General features: G+C 37.2%; 1 protein-coding gene across 4 annotated transcripts in view; it reads right to left on the bottom strand.

Moving 5' to 3' along the window:
- Positions 1-5,271: 5,271 nt before the first annotated feature.
- The window catches only part of HNF4G (hepatocyte nuclear factor 4 gamma), a 91,943-nt gene continuing 78,099 nt past the window's right edge, over positions 5,272-19,115 (bottom strand). For all 4 annotated transcript variants that reach the window (XM_081116262.1, XM_081116261.1, XM_081116260.1 and 1 more), the window contains 6 exons: positions 17,747-17,902; positions 14,707-14,794; positions 12,849-13,001; positions 12,490-12,726; positions 11,428-11,550; positions 5,272-7,815 (listed from right to left, as the gene is read on the bottom strand). In XM_081116262.1, the coding sequence (XP_080972388.1) occupies positions 7,694-7,815; positions 11,428-11,550; positions 12,490-12,726; positions 12,849-13,001; positions 14,707-14,794; positions 17,747-17,902 (879 nt within the window). In that variant the 3' untranslated portion in view covers positions 5,272-7,693. The remainder of the gene's footprint in view (positions 7,816-11,427; positions 11,551-12,489; positions 12,727-12,848; positions 13,002-14,706; positions 14,795-17,746; positions 17,903-19,115) is intronic.

The raw sequence follows: 19,115 nt of genomic DNA, 5'->3' as shown, positions 1-19,115 counted from the left end.
TGGTGATGACAGTGATGTTGATGACAATGATGGTGCCACTCCAGCATAGTGGGTCAAAGGAGTCTAACGGTAAGTGATTAGGTTGGGAAGACAGAATGTATATATTATATAGAGACTTGGGCATGGCATGAAACTCAAATTTTACTCAAAGAGTAATGGGAAGCCATTAAAGAGCTTTAAAAGGGGGTGGAGCATGATGATTTTTGTTTAATTATGACACTCAAATCCAAATTTCTTTTCTCATCAACCTTAACATCTTGGTCCAGTGTTACAGTTTACCAAGGCATCTTTCTGAGCCAAATAATTTTAAAAATGACTACCTCTTTCAAAAGATATTTTAAACAAACTAAAATATTTTCACTTGCATGAATTGCAATTTCATTTATTAAAATGTAAACTTAAATAAATATCTTCCTTTTTATACTTACTGCTAGTAAAACAGTAAAATTTCATGTTTTTTTAGCTAATGCAGAAGTTGATGAATCGTTTTGCAGTTTTTCCAGTGGTTTCCTGGGAAAGGCTGTGCTGTGGGTCTGATTTTATCTGAATCCTCCTGGAGTCAGGAGACAGTCATGGCCCCAGAGTGAATTGCTGCAAATACTTGGCCAGGTCTCAAAAGCCATGGTGACTAGCACTTTGAGCTTGCTGTAATTACAGTAAATTCTCCACCTTTAGGAATGAACTTGGAGTGATTCTCATTTATAGCACCCTTGCCATTCCACCTGTGTAATTATTTACAGGACTTAGAGCAGCAAGAGCACAGACTGTCACTCAGACTGTCTGGATCTTAAGTATTGCCACAAAAACCTGAACCCCTGAGCTCTGTCCTCAGGGTCATTCCAACTACTTGTTTCAGGTGCATCATCAATTCTGGGATGAGAGTTAACCATTTCTTTGCATATCTACCATTCCCTTTTTAACCAGGTATTTCTCAAATAGTAATAAAAATGTGGATTAAGGTATGTATTACATATCTCTTTAAAACTATTATTTATAAGTTCAAAAAGCTTTTTGGTATATAATATACAGATACCTATTTGTCATTTTAGAGTTCAATGATTATAATGTTTCTGGTCATATTTATAATATGTTGGTCAGTAGGTCCTTGGGTACTATATGTAGCTCTCTAATTGCAATGTTTCACCAGAATATAAAATTGGTATTGTTATTTTAGAGTACCATATAAAGAAGTAATAAGCAGTATGTTTTAAAAATTCCTGTATATATTCAAGATACGGTCAATACCAGATTATGTGGATTACTTTTTAAAGGAGGAATATAATCTGATCATTTATTTAACTGGTTGAAAATATAGATTTATTCATCTAAGCTCTTAAAATTCACCTGACAGCATTAAGACGATTGATTATAAATAGCTTGAAAAAGAATCTCATTATTTTTCGCAATGATATTTTAAAGAGAAATTTCTCCAAATTATGTTCTAAGAAATGAAGGAAAGGGATACATTTGTTAAAATATAGGGTGTCCCAAAAAATGTATACACACTTTGAATGCTTATCAAGTCAATATTTATTAACATAGAGTTCATTTTCAAAATTTAAAAGAATCTACAGAAATGACTAATTTTTTTTGTCAACACCTGTTTTCAAACTGATGACCACTCAGGACCAGACACTGCTGATAATGAGAAGCAATGGAATCGCAAACACCAAGAATCATTTCATTCGGTACCTGTGTGCCCTCAATTCGTCAACTGTCGCCGGTTTTGTACCATAAACTTTATATTTTATGTATCCCCATCAAAAAGTCTAATGGATAAATTTTCTTTGTGCAAAGCTTAGTCTGGCTTCACCAATTATTTCAAACCAGTTAAACCTGAAAAGGAGTAAAAATTAAGTGAGTTATCTGCTATTAAAATGTGTATACGATTTGGGGGTGACACAGGGTATACACACTCTGAATAATTATAAAGCAGTGTTTGTACTTCAACTGTGTTTTCAAACTTCCAGTAGAATTTTAGGATGAATTCCTTTGTTCAAAACTTTGTCTGAAAAGAAAGAAACATCACTTGAAATATCAGCTGATAAAGTGTGTATACATGGTTTTGGTACAGCCTGTATACTTAAGACAACTACCTAATATCTGCGTTAGATCATGACTTTGAATTAAACATCACAATAATCATGATCAGAAATCACTGATTTTTTTAAGTTTATTGATTAGAGTGAGAAGAAGAGAGCGAGAAGCATGGGTTTGTTGATCCACTCACTTCTGCATTCATGGTTGACTCCTGCTTGTGCCCTGACCAGAGATCAAACCCACAACCATGGCGTATCGGGCTGATGCTCTAACCAGCTGAGCTACCAGCCAGGGCAGAAATCATTGAGTTTTAAATCTGCGCTCTCAGTCCTCACGGTCTGTACCTTCAATAATAGTTGCTCAATTTTATAGTGTTTACTAATCCCCAGATTCCATTATAAGCACGTTTTATAAACCTTCTCAATTCACTCTTATAGTAGCCTCCTGATTTTTAGCACTATAATTATTCTTTTGTTTGCTTGTTTTGTTTGTTTGTTTAAAGAGAGAGAAATCGATACTCAGGAAGAACCTGCAAATAATTGTACAGCTATTATAAATATGCTAGTATTGAAATTTCCCTTAATTTTTATTCTGGAATTACCAAGATGTTTTTATTGTAAAAATATTTTCTGTATGTTTGTAAAAAGATGAGGCGGTTCTATAGCGTAATAGTTTAATTATGCTGCTAGCATCCTGTCCACTTACGTGTCTTGTGATGCCGTTAGATTTCAGCTTTTTCTTTGGATAGACCTGTCCAACTCCAGGCTGAGATCACTGTAGTTCTAAACACCATTACAGGTTTTAATCTGTGTTTCTGATCTTATTTATCTACCAGATAACTGCACATTAGATCTTTGCAATTATCTTCAAATGGAATTGTTATACAGTGCAAAGGCACCAATGACATGAATAATCAATAATATAACAATTTTATTTTCTGTCTTTGACTGTCATTATCTTAACGTGAATGGGCTTTACTATTCTTTCTAAGTTATCAGTGTATTAAATCCATGCTATTCCATAGCATAAAAAAATAATAAGCAGGTAATATTGTAATTGTATCTACTAACCTGATTCTGACCCTGATGTCAAATATGAGAATGACTTGCGAGAATCACATTCGGATTAAACAAACACAAAGGCCTAACATGAGAAAAATCCCTTTAAGTTTTGATGCTGCTTTTTGCCATAAAAATATAAAACATTTTGTGCTGCAAAAGATCTTTTTAACAAAGTTTATACTTTAAACTATGAAAAAGAAGTTGATAAAATCTGTCTTAAAAACATCTATGAGAAAAAAGTTAATAATACAGATAGGGATTAATAATAATGTTTTCCTTACTAAAAACTGTCTCTAACTATTTTCATTTTTAAAAATATGATAAACTGATTGTCTTGATAAAATAGTTACCATAATCTAAAAACAATCAATTGAATAAGTAAATATATTATTTTAATCTTTTTCCTTCCTGAGCTTTACTAACAAAAAAGCAATTCATGGTAGTGATTAATCTGTCTAATTGAGAAATCGCTATTGATCACCTATTAATTGTTAGAAATTCTGTTGAATCTTGGGAATTCAAAAATGTACCCAACGTGGTACCTGCTCTCCTGGGGTTCACTCTAATTGGCACTAAGTGATAATGAAAATATAGAAATAAATTCTGTAAATAGAAGTGCATATAACCAACAGGGGGACACATGAGGAAGTCCTTAATTTTACCTGAGAAGGTTGTAAAAGTGTCCACAGAAGGGTGAAGGTGATATGGTAACTCAAGAAGGGGGACACTAGGAGATGGAAGAAAAGGCCCACCAGAAGAAATAGCCTGTGGAAAAGGGGAAGCTCGAAATTTGTCAGCTGGTCTCTTACATCACAAAATCCTTTACTACAATGACACTTTCTAACTGCAAATCCTATCTGGCCAGCTTTTTTATTTATGTCTGAAAGGGGGATGGCCCTTCAGAGCAGCCCTGAGTTGGGGGGAGGTGGCCAAGGCCAAGCCTCTGTGTTCCCGCACGGCCCAGTCCTGGGATGCAGGCGACATCCAGAAAGGGGCGCGGGGACGGGCGGGTGGCTTTCAAGGGAAGGCAGCTCCCCGAGGTGCCCGCCCGCCGAGGGTTCAGTAGATCCGGGGGTGCAGCAGATCCTTCCATCCAGGGCGCTGCCTGCGACAGGGGCCTGCGCCTCGCACTCGGAGGCGTGTCATCCCAGTGACCTGGGCGGCAGCTCCCCCGTGACTCCCGCGAGCTGCTTCTCTGGGAGACAATGAGGAGGGTGAGTGGCACAGACTGGACGGCCCAACAGTGAAGCTGGACTCGAGGCCGTAAGCAGTGATTCCCTCATTCTTCTAGAATCTAACCTAGAGTCTCCTCGCCTTCGGCCGAACCTCTGCCCTCTCAGAGGCTTGCCTGATGGAATGACCTAGACCTTCCTTCCTGGGCTCTGAGCCTCCCATCACCAAGCCCTTGGCAGTTATTTAAACAGCAACTACTAAGTAAGTAAAGGTATTGATGTATTAAGAAATTGGGAGATTGTGGTGGAGGTTGAGTGTCTGTATACAGATAAGGTCTAAAACTAAAAAAAAAAAAAATTTTAATGTGATATAAACATATACTTTCAAACTATGGACAGAAACACCATGTAAAGCGGATGCAATATTTGAGTGTTGTTACTGAAGGGCAGGATGTGCGAGGAAGGGAATGGTTGAGGTGAAGAACTGAAACTTTGCCCTTTAGACTTTAAGCATAATTATGTTTTTAAACGATGTACATACATTACCCTCATAAAAGTAGAAATAAAATAAAAATTAGAATTTTATAAAAAATGACTGGTCCTCAAATTTTAAGAAGTTTTACAAAGAACCTTTAAATATGAACAGAAAATAACAGAAGGGAAACACTGAGATTACAAATGTCTGTGCCAAGAATACCTATACAATGCTGAAGCCAGCTGGGGCCACATGTTTTCATTACTGTGACAAAACTATAAAGCAAGCAAAAGTATGTAATTAACACACAAATGTGAGGATTGTCCCTTCAATCAGTATCTAATTCTATGACTATTTGGAAATGCGCTACTTAATTTTGCTCTGGCCTCTAAACACCAGTATTATTGAACTCTGTGTAAATTTAACTGAATGACCATACAAAAGATAATTAGCATTATCTCTACAATTATAAAATCATTTTTGAACAATAATGAAGCACTCCCATTTCAGTTTTTTTCTCAATTTTTATTTAGAAAGTTCAGTGAAACATCATGGTATCACAGTTTAGAAATATTTTAATCTCACTATAATTTAACATTTTTAAAAATCTAGTAATTTTTGATTTCAACAATAAAATTTATAAAAATAATTTTATACTTATAAAATGAATCATTATTTCACAATAAATTATTCCATTTTATTACATGAAAAAGTTTTGTGCCATATAAAAGCAATAGCTTTATCAATATTTTGAAAACATCAGTTCCTCTCATCCAGCATTGTTGGCAGTTAGGTATACAAAAATATATTACAAATTCCCTGACTACGGTTACTAAAACAAAATTGTTGGTAATAATTTGTAAGACATAACTGCTTAGTAAATATATGCAGATAAGTTAAAGGGTTTCCTAATATGAATTTGTTTTATGTTTTAAAGTTTTTTAATACCTTCTAAGAGAACAACACAAAAAGTAAGCAGAAATCTACCAACAATATTTGTATTTATAAAAATCGAAAACATTCTTACTCATGACATAGAGACACCAAAGTAAATTTTCAAAAAATGTAAGTTAAAAACTTTCCTCTTTTCTTACTCTCTCTCCCAAAGATTTCACAGTTACACAAAGATACCAGCTTTTGAAAGAACTGATTGATTCTATTTAATCAATGATGGCTTCTAAGTAATCATTTTCTGCTTTAAGAGGTCAATTTCACTTTAAGAGCCAATAAGTTAGTTAACGTTTACTGAACCTTTTTATTTGTAGGGTAAGTGGGGGTTCTAAGATCATAATCTTAGAAATTTTGAAAGGTCCTGAAAATATCGTGTAAATCAGTCTCTTACAGCTTGGAATACTTCTTTATATCATTGGTAATTATTCAAATAGTTGTTATCAGCATGAAAGGGGGGGGACAGATAGAGGGAGAGAGGAAGGGATGGAGAGAGAGAGAGAGGTCACTGTTTCACAAGACAACCCTTCATTAATTGTTTTTAAATAAGCTCTTGGTTTAGATATCAAATAGTTTAGGGCTCCAATGAACTGTACTCAGTCCAGAATTAGGCATTCAGTGTATCCCAGGGTTGCTGGATTTTTGAAAACCTGATAAATTAGGGAATTTTTGTTTTCATGCTAACCCATCTGGTGTATCTTTTATTTTCTTTGTTTAAAAGATTATTTTAGGGGTAAGACTTTAATTCTAAGTACAATAGTGGTTTCTTATGATGCTGCAACAATTTGAGACTCACTACCTACATGTAAATATGTGTAATAGGTAACATGACCGAGAGTATTCCATCAACAATCAACTGCATATATTTTAAAACCACAGCAAAAAGCTCACATCTTTCAACCCACACCAAAGATATATTTATTCTCATGAAAGTCAACCAGACCTGGGCTTAAATGTGGCTCTCCTACAACTCTTTGGGTTTGTGAACTCTGGTTACATTACTTATACCCCCTAAGCTAAAGGTTTCTTTAGTTATAACAGAAAAATAATAGCACCTCTCTTACAGGGTGTTGTCAGGACTGCATGAGGCAGCAGGGTGTGATGGATGGGTGGCTAATTTGTCTCCCAGTGTTCGTCTCCCAGAGCTGTAGCTTTGGTTGGCACATGGCTTCCTCCCTGCTCCCCCGGCATCCCTGGGCATTAGAGGTGGGCATGCGCCAAGTCCTGGTCAACTGATGATGATTTCCAGGTTTTTTCAGGATAGAGAAATAAACATCTCTCTTGGTTGAGCCACTGTCAGGGATTTCTTTTTTACACTTTTGCCTGTAACCTATCTGCTAAAACTAAAACCTTTTATCTTACCATACCTCTTCACATACAGTCAGATTTGAAAAGATATGCAGTTATCCTTGGAATGGCTGTTTGTATTTTTCTAAACTTAAAATAGGCACTTTTAAATGTGGGTCAAAAAGACGCTTCTTAGCCACAGGGTATCCATAAGGGATTGTTGTTCAAAGATCTATGCCTTATTCTACAGCAACTGCTTTATTTTTTCTAATTTGCAAGTTTAAAATTTATTACAGACGTGGTTCATTGTATATTAATCTGGGATTTCTGATCTAATATTCTCAGTCAAAAGACAACACTGAGTTCTGCATAACATCACCCTGAAGCAATTATTTACAGATTTAAATTAATATTAAGGCAACAAATGGAAGTATACATAAGATTCAACTGCTTAAGGCGCGGCGCTAAGGAAGCTGGAAAAATCATATGGTATAAACGTATCAAAACGCAGATATACAGTGGTTGTGGCTGAAGGTTTCAGACAATAGCAACAACAAACAAAAAGAGCATAAAAACAAGAAAACAGGTCACCATCTTACAACAGCACCATGAAGGGGCCTTGGCTAAGAGTTTGCCAAAAGCACTATCCTGAGATATTTCAAGACCAGTAATTTTTCACATTGTGCAGTGCTGCTCAGAAGTAAACGTCCTCACAACTGCTTTTGTTTGGAGAGAGGCTGGTGTGAAATGACGGAAGCTTGGTTTGCAGCTATTTTGTATTGTTCTTGTCCAGAGCCTTGTGGTGGGGAAGGGAGCGGGGTTTCAGGCGTTGCTAGAAAAGAATCAGAGAATTGTACGTGATGGCGACAGTCACCCTGACCCATCATCCCATTAAGTCCTGCACGACACCAATACGCAGTATTTTACTTTGGGTGTGTTTTTAAAGATCATATATAAAGTAATGGTTTATATAAGACATTGTCATCTCACTGATGTACCACCGGAGATGCACCCTTACCCTACCTCGCCAAATAGATTTATATTGGACCAGATCATTCTTGAAAACCTTAAGAGTCCTTTTAAGGTGTTGTCTGCCTTTCTTCACAGCATTTGTGAGCATTTGAGTCTCTCACTCACCCAGCAGAAAAAAAAAATCAATGAAAAGAATGAACAGAATGCTAGCGTTTTTTTCAAATCTTAGATCAAAAGTGTTACAAATTTTGTAATAAAAAATGCACATAAAATAAAATATATTTGGCTTGGCTTCCACTAACTCAAACATATTAGATGACATTTAAAATAATGAAGGTAGGATACTTTTCAAGTGTTTTGAAATCTATGTTGTACTTAAAGGCATCTGAAAAATACTGACTTTGTCATGTCAAAATTATTTTGTTATGAATGAGCTTGTCTGTTACTTCCCCGTCAATGCAAAGAGCAAATCTATTAATTGGAAAAAAGTTAGTTTGAATATTTCACTATCTAGAATAGTGTTTCCTCCCATTACAAACTTTGTATCATATTACAAAATAATCTAGGAACTATTCTATAATTTTTAAAAACTTAAAGTACTTTAGTACTCACATTTATTATTATTCCATGTATTTAACAGAGTAGAAAACATTTGATGATGAGACTAAAGCTTTGCAAACTTTATACATTTTTTTTCTCCAAAACATTTTAAAATTCTAAAAAAAAAAAAGTCTGTAGAAAAATGAGAATAGTCCCTTTTTGCTTGGTTTTTCCCTCTATAATAACTTTGGCGTTGTTAAGTATGGATTAGCAATTACTTAGGAACAAGAGCTTGAGATCATTTAATTGACAAAGGAATGAACAAATTGCTTTAAAAATTATTTTGGGATATTTAGGATGGATCTGAAACTGGAGAGGCTTGCTCTAAAAGACCAAGAAAATATGCACAAAAAAGTTTTTGTTTGTATGTGTTTGTTTTGTTTTGGATAAAAAATAAACTATTCTAAATGAGAACAAACAAAGCAGAGTTTTCTTTTACAAATGATTGTTATAAATACTGTGTTGAAAGAGGGGAAAAAATGAGAAAGTGTGATGATGAGATTCTAAAAAGATCAGGGTCAACAAGCATGCTTTTAAAGTACTAGAAACTGGCATTTAAAAAGTAAAGGATTCAACCGCCAGCAGAATTGTTCAACCTTCTTGCCAGCTGATGCCTATAATGCTTAATGTGTTGTTAATGTGTTTTATTTTCTGGGTTTATGAATAACTGAGCTTTAAGAGACACAGCTCCACGGCATTTTGGTGTGATACTAGGATTGCCTCTCTCTGCTCTGGACAACCTATTACATGAAAATAGTAACATCTGCTTTGCAAGGATGGTCCCAAAAGAATGTTTTTCCAGTACACCGGGACCCACAGGTTAAATGTGCCACAGTATCTCCAAAATATGCAATTTTTTCTAACAATTAAATTTCCACCTCTGTCATATACTCAAATAAGTTTGTGTTTCAGACACAACTGACACATAGGTCTACCGACACTTGTACTGCTTGTACTAATGGGGAGACCTGAGAGCACGCATTTTTATGGCCTCTACTTTCCCGGCCACTAGGTAGCAGTCAGGTGGTACTCACTAAGTTGTTACAGTACATTGGTCGTTTAGGTAAAACACTGTAATTAGCTATTAATGGCTATTGTCAATTCAGCAGGTGATACAGGTATGCATGATAATTACATCCCAGTAACTCCAGTGAAGGAGCTGGCTTAGTGCTCAGAGGCGACAGATCAAAGGTAAACCTGGGATTAATTTGTATCAATTCAGAGGCAATTAATTCTTCATATTTGGTCAAATAGAGATTATCTCCAGGATAGCTTATAGAAATAGAATTTGTGTTAAATCTACAATCATATCAGATTAACTTAGCCACCCACAACCCCTCGTATTTATATAACCATTTTAGTTTCAAAGGCTTTTCCCCAGCTGCCCTCACTGTGCACAGTTCTAATGTGCACGAATCTGAATCTCAGTCATCACAGTTAATGGCACCAGTCCTGCAAAAGCATGGTGAAGTTTCGGTTAGCATGGTAACTCGCAGTCAACTGTGAGTACCTCGTAACATGAACTTCACTGCTAGCGCTTCAGTCTCCGACAAGTACCGAAGTAACAGATGTCCCACTGCATCACATCTTTCATTCTGCCCATATTTTATTGACATTGGAACATATTTTGTTCAATTCACACACTGACAACAAAGTGTGTACTTGAGTTGCCTCTTGTCTCCCAGTGATAAATCCACGTGACATTTTACAAAATTAGATAATTGAAAGAGAATTGGCTAAAAGCGATTAAAGTGCAGCAAAGAAACAAAAAGTGATAATCCTGGGATCAAAATTCAAATCGCACATAAATGGAGTTACAGAAGATAGCTGATCATGGGAATGTGGACATGACTGCTGTTTGAGCCCCTAAATATGCAGCCAGGAACTGAGTGAAGGACACTGTCAGCGTTCAGCGTAAGTGAGGTGTCTGGCTGTGTTGTGAAGGACAATGATGCCCCAGAAGAAGACATGGGCAAAAATTTCACATTAAATGGATTCAGAGATGCTTCAGCACACTGAAAATGCAAAGGATACAGGATGGGAGATATGGTCAATAATACTGTGATAACTATGGATGGTGCTGGGCGAGTACTGGAAATATCAGGGGAAGCACTTTGTAAAGTATATGATTGTCTAACCACTATGTTGTACACATGAAACTAAGACAAGAGTGACATTCATCAAGGCACAGAAGAGATCCTCCTTCCTTTCAACAGTTACAGGGGAGGAAGCGAAAACCCTGTTCTAAGTGTGCTTCTTAAATACTTTTACAAAGAAATAAAACACTTTACTTCTCACTGTTTCTGATGTTTTAAATGATGGTGCACAAAATAAATATTAGAATTACTATACTTTTCAACTTCCCTATATATTTTTAATTTATTTTATTTTTCAAACTTCCCTATATTTCTATAATGTATAGTTAAGAGGGTTCTTAATGTTTTGACAAGTATTTTTGTTTGATTTTACTGGGGTATAATTGCCATATAACACGATAGGACAAAAATTTTTACAGGTCACAAGAAACCATAATTTTCCATTGATTACCCGGGTTTCTTTGCTTGGCTCCAGTCTGAATAGTCATTTCTGTGACTAGCAAGGTGAGGGCGGCCTGAACATACTTTTCTGCTCCCCACCCTAGGAAGTAGGAAGATTGAGGTTCTCTTATCTCCATTTCAGGGAGCAAGCTCCTGCCTACGGAGAGTAAGTGACCGTTGAATGTCACAGTCTCCCACAGCCGAGCCCTGGGGAGAACAATGCACCCAAATCTTGCAGTTTCCAGGTACGAATAGATGCTTTCCCCAAATTCTCTTTTTCCTTAGGTAATTAAGTTTAAGACATATCAGGCTTGAAAAGTAGCCGAGATACTTACAGATCTGGTCCGTGTGAACCAGTGTTGACATGGGGCCTAAAAGTACGGTTTGTCCAGTTAATGGGTCCTGAGACAAATGTGGATGCATCGGGTGATGGAGATGGCTGACATCATTGGAAGCACCTACAGAAGATAAAAAAACGGCTGCATCAGTGATATTTAATCAGAAATGGCGAGTTTACCTGGGAACAAATGTTTTGACTGACAGCTTGAATATTGCTATTTTTGCAAAGTGCCTTTGGGGAGTTCAAAAATAAATTAATAGAACCACTGCCATATTAAGGACAATGTCAGCTTTCGCTGTACACTCCTAGATGAATGTTGTATCATATTATGCTGTATATTAATAATGGACCTTGTGTGCTGTTTCCTGGAATCATTAGGGTGGCTGCCTGTTGTTAAGGCAATTCCAAGAATCACTTACCTCAAGTTTATAGTATTCGGGGTCACGCTAATAGCATAAACAACTTTTATTTCAGGAAGATATCATTAGGAACACATTAAGTACCAGAAAACTAAAAATAAAATAAAGTGATTTTATCAGGAAATTTAATCTAGATCAGAACACAGAATAAATGCTTTCCCAACTTATTCCTGACATTTACTGCAGTAATGACATCTCATTTTTCCTTCTCATTGTGTTGTGTCAATTAATTATTTCAGGAGCAAAGTGTCCATTTTCATGATATTTACTACACACACACACACACACATATATATATTTAGATTAGTGTGCAATTCCGATATCCTTGAGCCTTACAAGGAGTAAAGGCATAGAAAAATATAATTATACTTCAAGGAGTATTAAAAATAGGAAATATATTTCTAGCTGCCACATTTGAAGGACCTGAAAATTAAGGTTAGAGGGACCATGTGGAGTTAGATGGTGGAGACTGGTAAGAATGGGATTTGAATACGTTCAAGGATTTTGTGCCCATCCAACGGGTCCTGAGAATTTTCCAGTGTAAGAAAATTGAGTTCATTGTGTCACGGACAGAAAACAGAAGGGTCACGCTTGCGCTGAAGCGCACAGAGGGGCGCCCACCGGCGCGGCAGACTCACCACCCAGCAGCATCTCCTGCAGCAGGTTGTCGATTTTGACCACCCCGAAGAGCTTGACGAACTGGATCTGCTCGATCATCTGCCAGGTGATGCTCTGCAGCGTGGGCAGCAGCAGCAGCAGCTCGCCGAAGCGGCCGCGCGAGTCGTACTGCCGGTCGTTGATGTAGTCCTCCAGGCTCAGCTGCACCTGGAACCGCATGTTCTTGATCTTCATGGGGTCGCTCAGCCCTTTCGCATCTGCCGGGGGAACAGGGGCAGCCCACAGGGGCGGTCTGAACAGCGTGTGACGGCAATTTTTCCAATATTAAACAGTAGCTTTATTTTCACTGTGACTTTGTCACGGGTCTTTGGGAACAAACCTGGATCAAAAAATACAATGGCCTTCAAACAAGCGTATTCGTTGTCGTCAATCTGAATTTCCTGAAACGGCCGGACCAGCTCGTCCAGAACCCGGTTGGCCACGCGGCTGATCTCCACCTCACAGCTGTTGCGCTGGATAATGTAGTTGTTTCCTAGGGGGGAAAATAATAAACAGTCATCCTCTCCCCCGAGTGTATCAGATACTGCTTAAATTTTTCCAAACCAATGTTTAATTGGCCTTCCCTTGCAGAAATGGTAATAGTACTTCTGCTCTCGGTAGTGTCAGGTTAGAAAAACTTGAGAACACTTAAAGGATCAATAACATTGATAATGTGATCACATGCATTTTAACAGCCTCGGTCACTGGTGATAACACTAAAGTACAGGCTAATAAACAAGCTAATAATTGACAAGGGAGAAGCAAAGTATAATGATTAGCTTTCTGCTGTCAGTTTTCTACTAGTGTCTTACTCATTAATGAGCTTAATTCAAAACCTAAAGAATCTTTGTGGCTTACAGTGGATTAAAAACACCATTCTTGAGCGGTGTGGGTATATGTGGGTGTAACTACAATGGAGACATCTTTCAACAAGCCTAATGAGAATGGTACTGTAGCGTCCTCTAAATGCAACAGTGTTTAATAGAATTTGAGAGCATCGTCCCTGCAGTCACATTATGTGGTTTAGAATCCTGGCTCTGCCCCTTGCTAATCTTGTGACCTCTGCTAAACTTTCTCAGCCTCCATTTCTCAACCTGAAAAATGGGCTGAAAATAACAGCACCTATCCCTTAGGGTTATCGCGAGGATTAAATGAGATAGTGTTGATATACATATAAAAAAGTACTGCCCGGCCGGGCGTGGTGGCTCAGCGGTTGAGCATCGACCTAGGATCCAGGAGATCACGGTTCAATACCGGGTCAGGGCACATGTCCAGGTAGCGGGCTCGATTCCCCAGTCAGAGACATGCAGGAGGCAGCCGATCAATGACTCTCTCTTCCTTGACGCTTCAACTCTCTCTCTCCCTCTCCCTTCCTCTCTCTGAAATCAATATATATATATATTTTTAAAAAGGTACTTAGAACAATGCATGTTACATAGTAAGCGCTGATAAATATTAGATATTATTATATTATGTTTAGTCATGTTTTTTAGATAAAATATCACATAAGTAGAATAAATAATTTAGTTATTTCATACATGCCAGGGAGAGGTAGAGCTAATAAGTATTAGAGGGATCTTAACTGTTTCAATAGGAAACCTAATTTTATAAGTTAAATTGAGTGGGGGGATTGCAGACTTAATGAGAACAAAAGTTTTTCTTTGTGTCTTCTCTTCCCCACCCACCTTTCCTTCTACCCGCCACTTCTTCTGCCTCTTTTGGCACTGTTACTGAGTTATCAGAATTTTTCAGACACTGTCACCAAATTTCTTTTAACTTGGGATTTTGTAGCATATCATGGGCAATGACATCACAGGAGATACACGGGCTCATTAAAAATGTATCCAATAGCATATATTACAATTATTAAGTAGACACAGAGGAGTGCAAGACAACACTGAGATTCCATAAGATGGTCACACAAATCACTAGTTCTTTGTCCTGACAGTTTAAATAGACCTCGAGATTCTGTTCACTGAGCAACATTTCCTTTTCCTTTTAAATCTCAATGCACTCTGAACTTCCTGCAATCAAAGCAAGGAAAAACAGGACCTGAGTGAGGATATGATCAATTAAATCCAATCTGTGAAGTGAGAGCACCATTTTTCAGTGTCTAGGAATGCTTGGTACATACAGAATAGACCCTGTATAAGAACAAAGCATGCATAATTTCTTAATTTAAAAAAAAAAAAACTCACCCAAAAGCAAAATATCTTTATACACCATGGATCTCTTTGTAGCTCCAAGCAGTAAATGTTCCCCTGCATGAGCTCTCAGCAGAGCCACCTTAATGAAAAATTCCAAGTTGAACAATTAATTATAAAATATGATGATTAAATGGTGATATTATATAAGTCTGACTAACTTCGTGTTCTTTAAGCCTGGGACATGTTTTTTTTGTTTTAAGAAATTATAATATTCATAGACAGTTGCCATCATCAAGCCTTCTATTTTTCTATTTTAAAATGTCATAGAGTTTTACTTTTCAAAATTTCTAAAACTAATGAGTCAATACACTGTCAGCAAATACACAACAAACAAAAAGACCAACAGAACAATTAAATGTTCTGGGATGAAATGAAACCAAACAAAGCAGGGTTCAAATTCTGGCGCGGCCTCTTACTACCTATTTCACCTTGGGCACACCAACCAATTGTGTCTGGGCCTCATTCGTTTTCATCTACCAAGTGGAGACCATGATTAAAATTTCAAACTGTCAATGTGAGGACTACATGAGAAAATATGTGTAAAACACTATCTCTTTACATTATAAACTGAATAAAGGAGAGCAAAGGGAGGACCTGTGACATGGTGGAGTGAGAATGGGGAATCTGGGCTCTAACTCACTCAAGGCTGAACCCGTAACTCCTTGCACTAAGCTCTCGACTGAGCTTCATGCACATGCTCCATTGCTTGCTGAGAATCACTGGAGATAACAGGAAGCATTTCAAAATGCAACACTTCTCCAACATCTTCATCATCATCCAACATGCTTGTTCACAACAAAAACAGGATTCCACGATGATTCTCCTCTAAAGACCCAGCAAATCCTGCAGCACCCCGGCCCAAGCCTTTGCCTTTCTCTGCTGGTCTCCACAATATACTGCAAGGACCTAACAGGTATTCCTGCTTCCCTCCTGGTTCCCCCATGCTAAGTGCTTCTTGACAGAGCTTCCAAGATGATATTTGTAAAACAGTAATCACTTCATATCACTCCTCTGCTGAAAACTCTTCACTGGTTTCTTATTGTCCCTAGAATAACATCCAAGCTGCTTCACCAAGGCCTCACAGGTCATAGCTCAATGCTTCGTCCCCCACGCACGTGTCTGGTTCCACCTTGCAACACGCCTGGCTGACCTTTCTCCAGGCCCATTCTCCCTGCGGCCTCCAGGTCTTTGAACGTGCAGTTCCTGGACCCAGAATGCTTTCTTCCTCCTCAACCTTGGTGTGATTAGCCTCTTGTCATTCAGGTCTCGAAGAAACCTTCTCTGATCCCCAATTTAAAGCATCTGTTACCACTTCACCCCTAGTCATTGTCCAACAATGCATCCCATTTCATTTTACAGAACTACCCCCACCTAGAATCAACTTATCCTGTGTATCTTTTATTGTCTGTCTCTCCCAAATAGTAGGTAAACTTTATGAGAAAAGTGACTCCATCTGAACTTTTACTGCCCAATGCTCACAGTTCCTAAAACCGAACAGTAGTCCTAATAAATATTTTCGGGTGAATTTACTGAGTGAATTTGACTGATTTAGAGTTCAGTTTTAAAAACTGTTAAGCGGGGATTATAAAACTTATGACCCAAAGCTCCTGAGAGCATTAAGTAAAATAACCTAATGTATAATGCAACTGAAAGGTAGCTCCCCAGTGCCTTACCCATAACAGACATTCAGTAAGCCATGGCTATTAATGTGATATTGTTAATATTAAAGTCAGAACTAGTAAATAAAAATGTTTTTGACAGGTTATGGGAATTCAATTTCCCAATTTTTAAATCACTATCTTCATATTTAAGTCAGCAACTTTTAAAGAGGAGCGATAGTAAAAATATAAAACTGATAAATAACATAACCCTACTTATATGGCTTGGGGTGAGACAAGTAGTTTTAGCAATTTAGCATTTTTCACTCTGAAATAACCTTCTGAGCCAAGCTATCTTTATGACATGTCAATAACCGTGACTCATAACAGGAAGGCAGTTACAGAACATTTTGAGAATGATTTCAGATTTCACAAGATTTTCTTTGTCACCCAGTGAATTGCTCTCCTAGAAATGTAGCTAAACTTCCTACAATCACTTTTTTTTCCTGAGTGTACAAATATTTTGTTTTTCTTTGAATTTTAAATAGTTGAACCTATCCCTTTTATTGTTTCTTTGTCCTCGTGTGTCCATGATAAAGAACACTGGTCCGAGAATGTAAGACACATACTGGGTATGATACATGTCATGTGCAGGAATTGGAAATTTTCAAATTATTTACATCTACAAGATATTATACACCACTTGGAAGAGTTAAAAACAAATCTGAAACTAATAATCTAATCTTCATAGACCAGTTAAGAAGTTAAAGTTCTTAAATATTAATTAAAATGTCTTCATGTATGTATGACAAAGTCTGACAATATATGTATTAGGACAAGATCATTTTACTGAATTTTCTCGATTTCTCTGAAGTTTTCAGTGCACGATTCTACAGACTTTTTATTGCCAGACATATAATTAGTATACAGTAATGCTAGACTAAAATTGTCAACATGCAAGGCAAAATTTTATGCTAATTGCACAAATTGCCCACAAATACACATGGTTTTCTCTAGGAGTGGTCTGGCATTTTTGAGAAATTTCACAGGCACCTTCAGTAAACACCCAGACACAATGGTGCACCATTTGCCTCCCAGACGTTTGCTCTGCCAGGCCTTTGTCTCACAATGGCAGTTACTGGCTATCTGTCTTTCTCCATCACTTAAGCTTTTTACACTCCAAGAAGGAAGAACAGTTTTTGCTCAACTTCATCCAATCAATAAATACGCAATACTTAGAGAAGTTAAACAGCTGTGCCTCTGGATAGAACAAGGAGGTGAATGGACAAGAAAACCAATCTTTTTCTCATGAGATCATTTCACCTTTGTCAAATATGGTAAACCTATTATAAATATAATTAAAAGAACACAAAAACTGGGCAAAGTTCAAAAAACATTTTTTTTAAAGCATTCAGAATTTTTTTAACTTGTACCTGATCATCCAGGGGCAACTCGCAGAACGCAGGAATATATTTCGCCCATTCCACCAAGACCAAGAGCTGCTGTTTCATGGATTCACAGACATCACCAATGTTGGCAATTTTCTTAACATTTATGTCCGTGCTTGCACCAGGGCTTGAAGCTGAAATCTAGCATGAATGTGAACATTATATTAATCTCTCATTTAAAATAATACATAACCAAATCTCCTCTTTTCTTGATGAATGCAACAATAAACACCACTGAAGCAGCAGTATCATTGTCACAGTATCTTGAAATATACCAAATATTTTTAAATTGAGATATGAAATACCTGTCAGTACAAGTTCAACTGAAACCATTCCCTGCATAGCACTTGCTGTGGGAGCACTATCTTGTTTTACTGGCCACATCTGTAGAGTAAGTTACCCAACTTTAGGGGAGTTTCATAATCCAAAATGACTTTATAAAGGAATAACAGAGTATCTAATGAAATATGCTCTGTGATTTTCTTTTCCATTAAAAAAGCGATATTTTTATTAAGAAAGCCCATCCTTAATTTGTTGAAAGTGTTTTCAGTGGATAAAGTTTACCAAACTGGGGAGAGAAAAGATTTAGATGAGAAGCCGAAAGGATTTATGTTCTGTGGTGAATGGAAACCCATTGAAATAAAATCAAGAAGCCAACCTTTGGCTCAGCAACATTGCAAAGCTTAACCTATAATAATTTTTGAAACTATATATAACTTTGAACTGTATACAAATACAAGTGGTGTTAAAATGCCCTTCTGCTGAAGAAATCACTTTCTGAAAGTTCTTACAAACTTTCTTGAAATTTTTGAACATGTGTGTGTACGTGTCTTTCTGTAGTGCATGTGTCCTTCCTCACATCTCCCCTTGAAACCATTCTCTAAACACTTTATAGGACCATCAAGTAATCTGCAAGTAATGCTGATGATAACGGTGAGGTTAACCTCACCATATTACCCTGTGTTATCAAAAACGAAAGTAGTTGTCCTGACTCATTATGGCACTGGATTAATAGTTAGCTATTTCATAATTTGCGTGATAATAGAAAAATATTACTAACATTTCTAATAGGAGCAATGCTACAATAAACTTTCTTCACAGGGTCTCTTTGATTCTTCAGTGATTTCTATTTACGTAGGTAACTAATGACCTACATTTTTAAATTTTAGAACTGATATTCTCACTCTAGAAACTTAAACTTTCCCCTGTTTTTTTTTTCTTCTGGCTCTTCCCTTAAATACCTGTTTCCAAAGCAGGTGCAGAGGGGACTTCTTGAGTGCAGAAGTCATTTGGGAGGAAGAAAGAGCTCTGGCGATGGGTCTCAACCCACCTCCCCCAAAGCTGTGATAACTGA

This window comes from Miniopterus schreibersii (genome assembly GCF_964146895.1).
Source record: "Miniopterus schreibersii genome assembly, chromosome: 17".
Lineage (NCBI taxonomy): Eukaryota > Metazoa > Chordata > Mammalia > Chiroptera > Miniopteridae > Miniopterus > Miniopterus schreibersii.
Note: the sequence above shows the minus strand (reverse complement) of the source record. Positions and strands in the feature narration are given on the sequence as shown.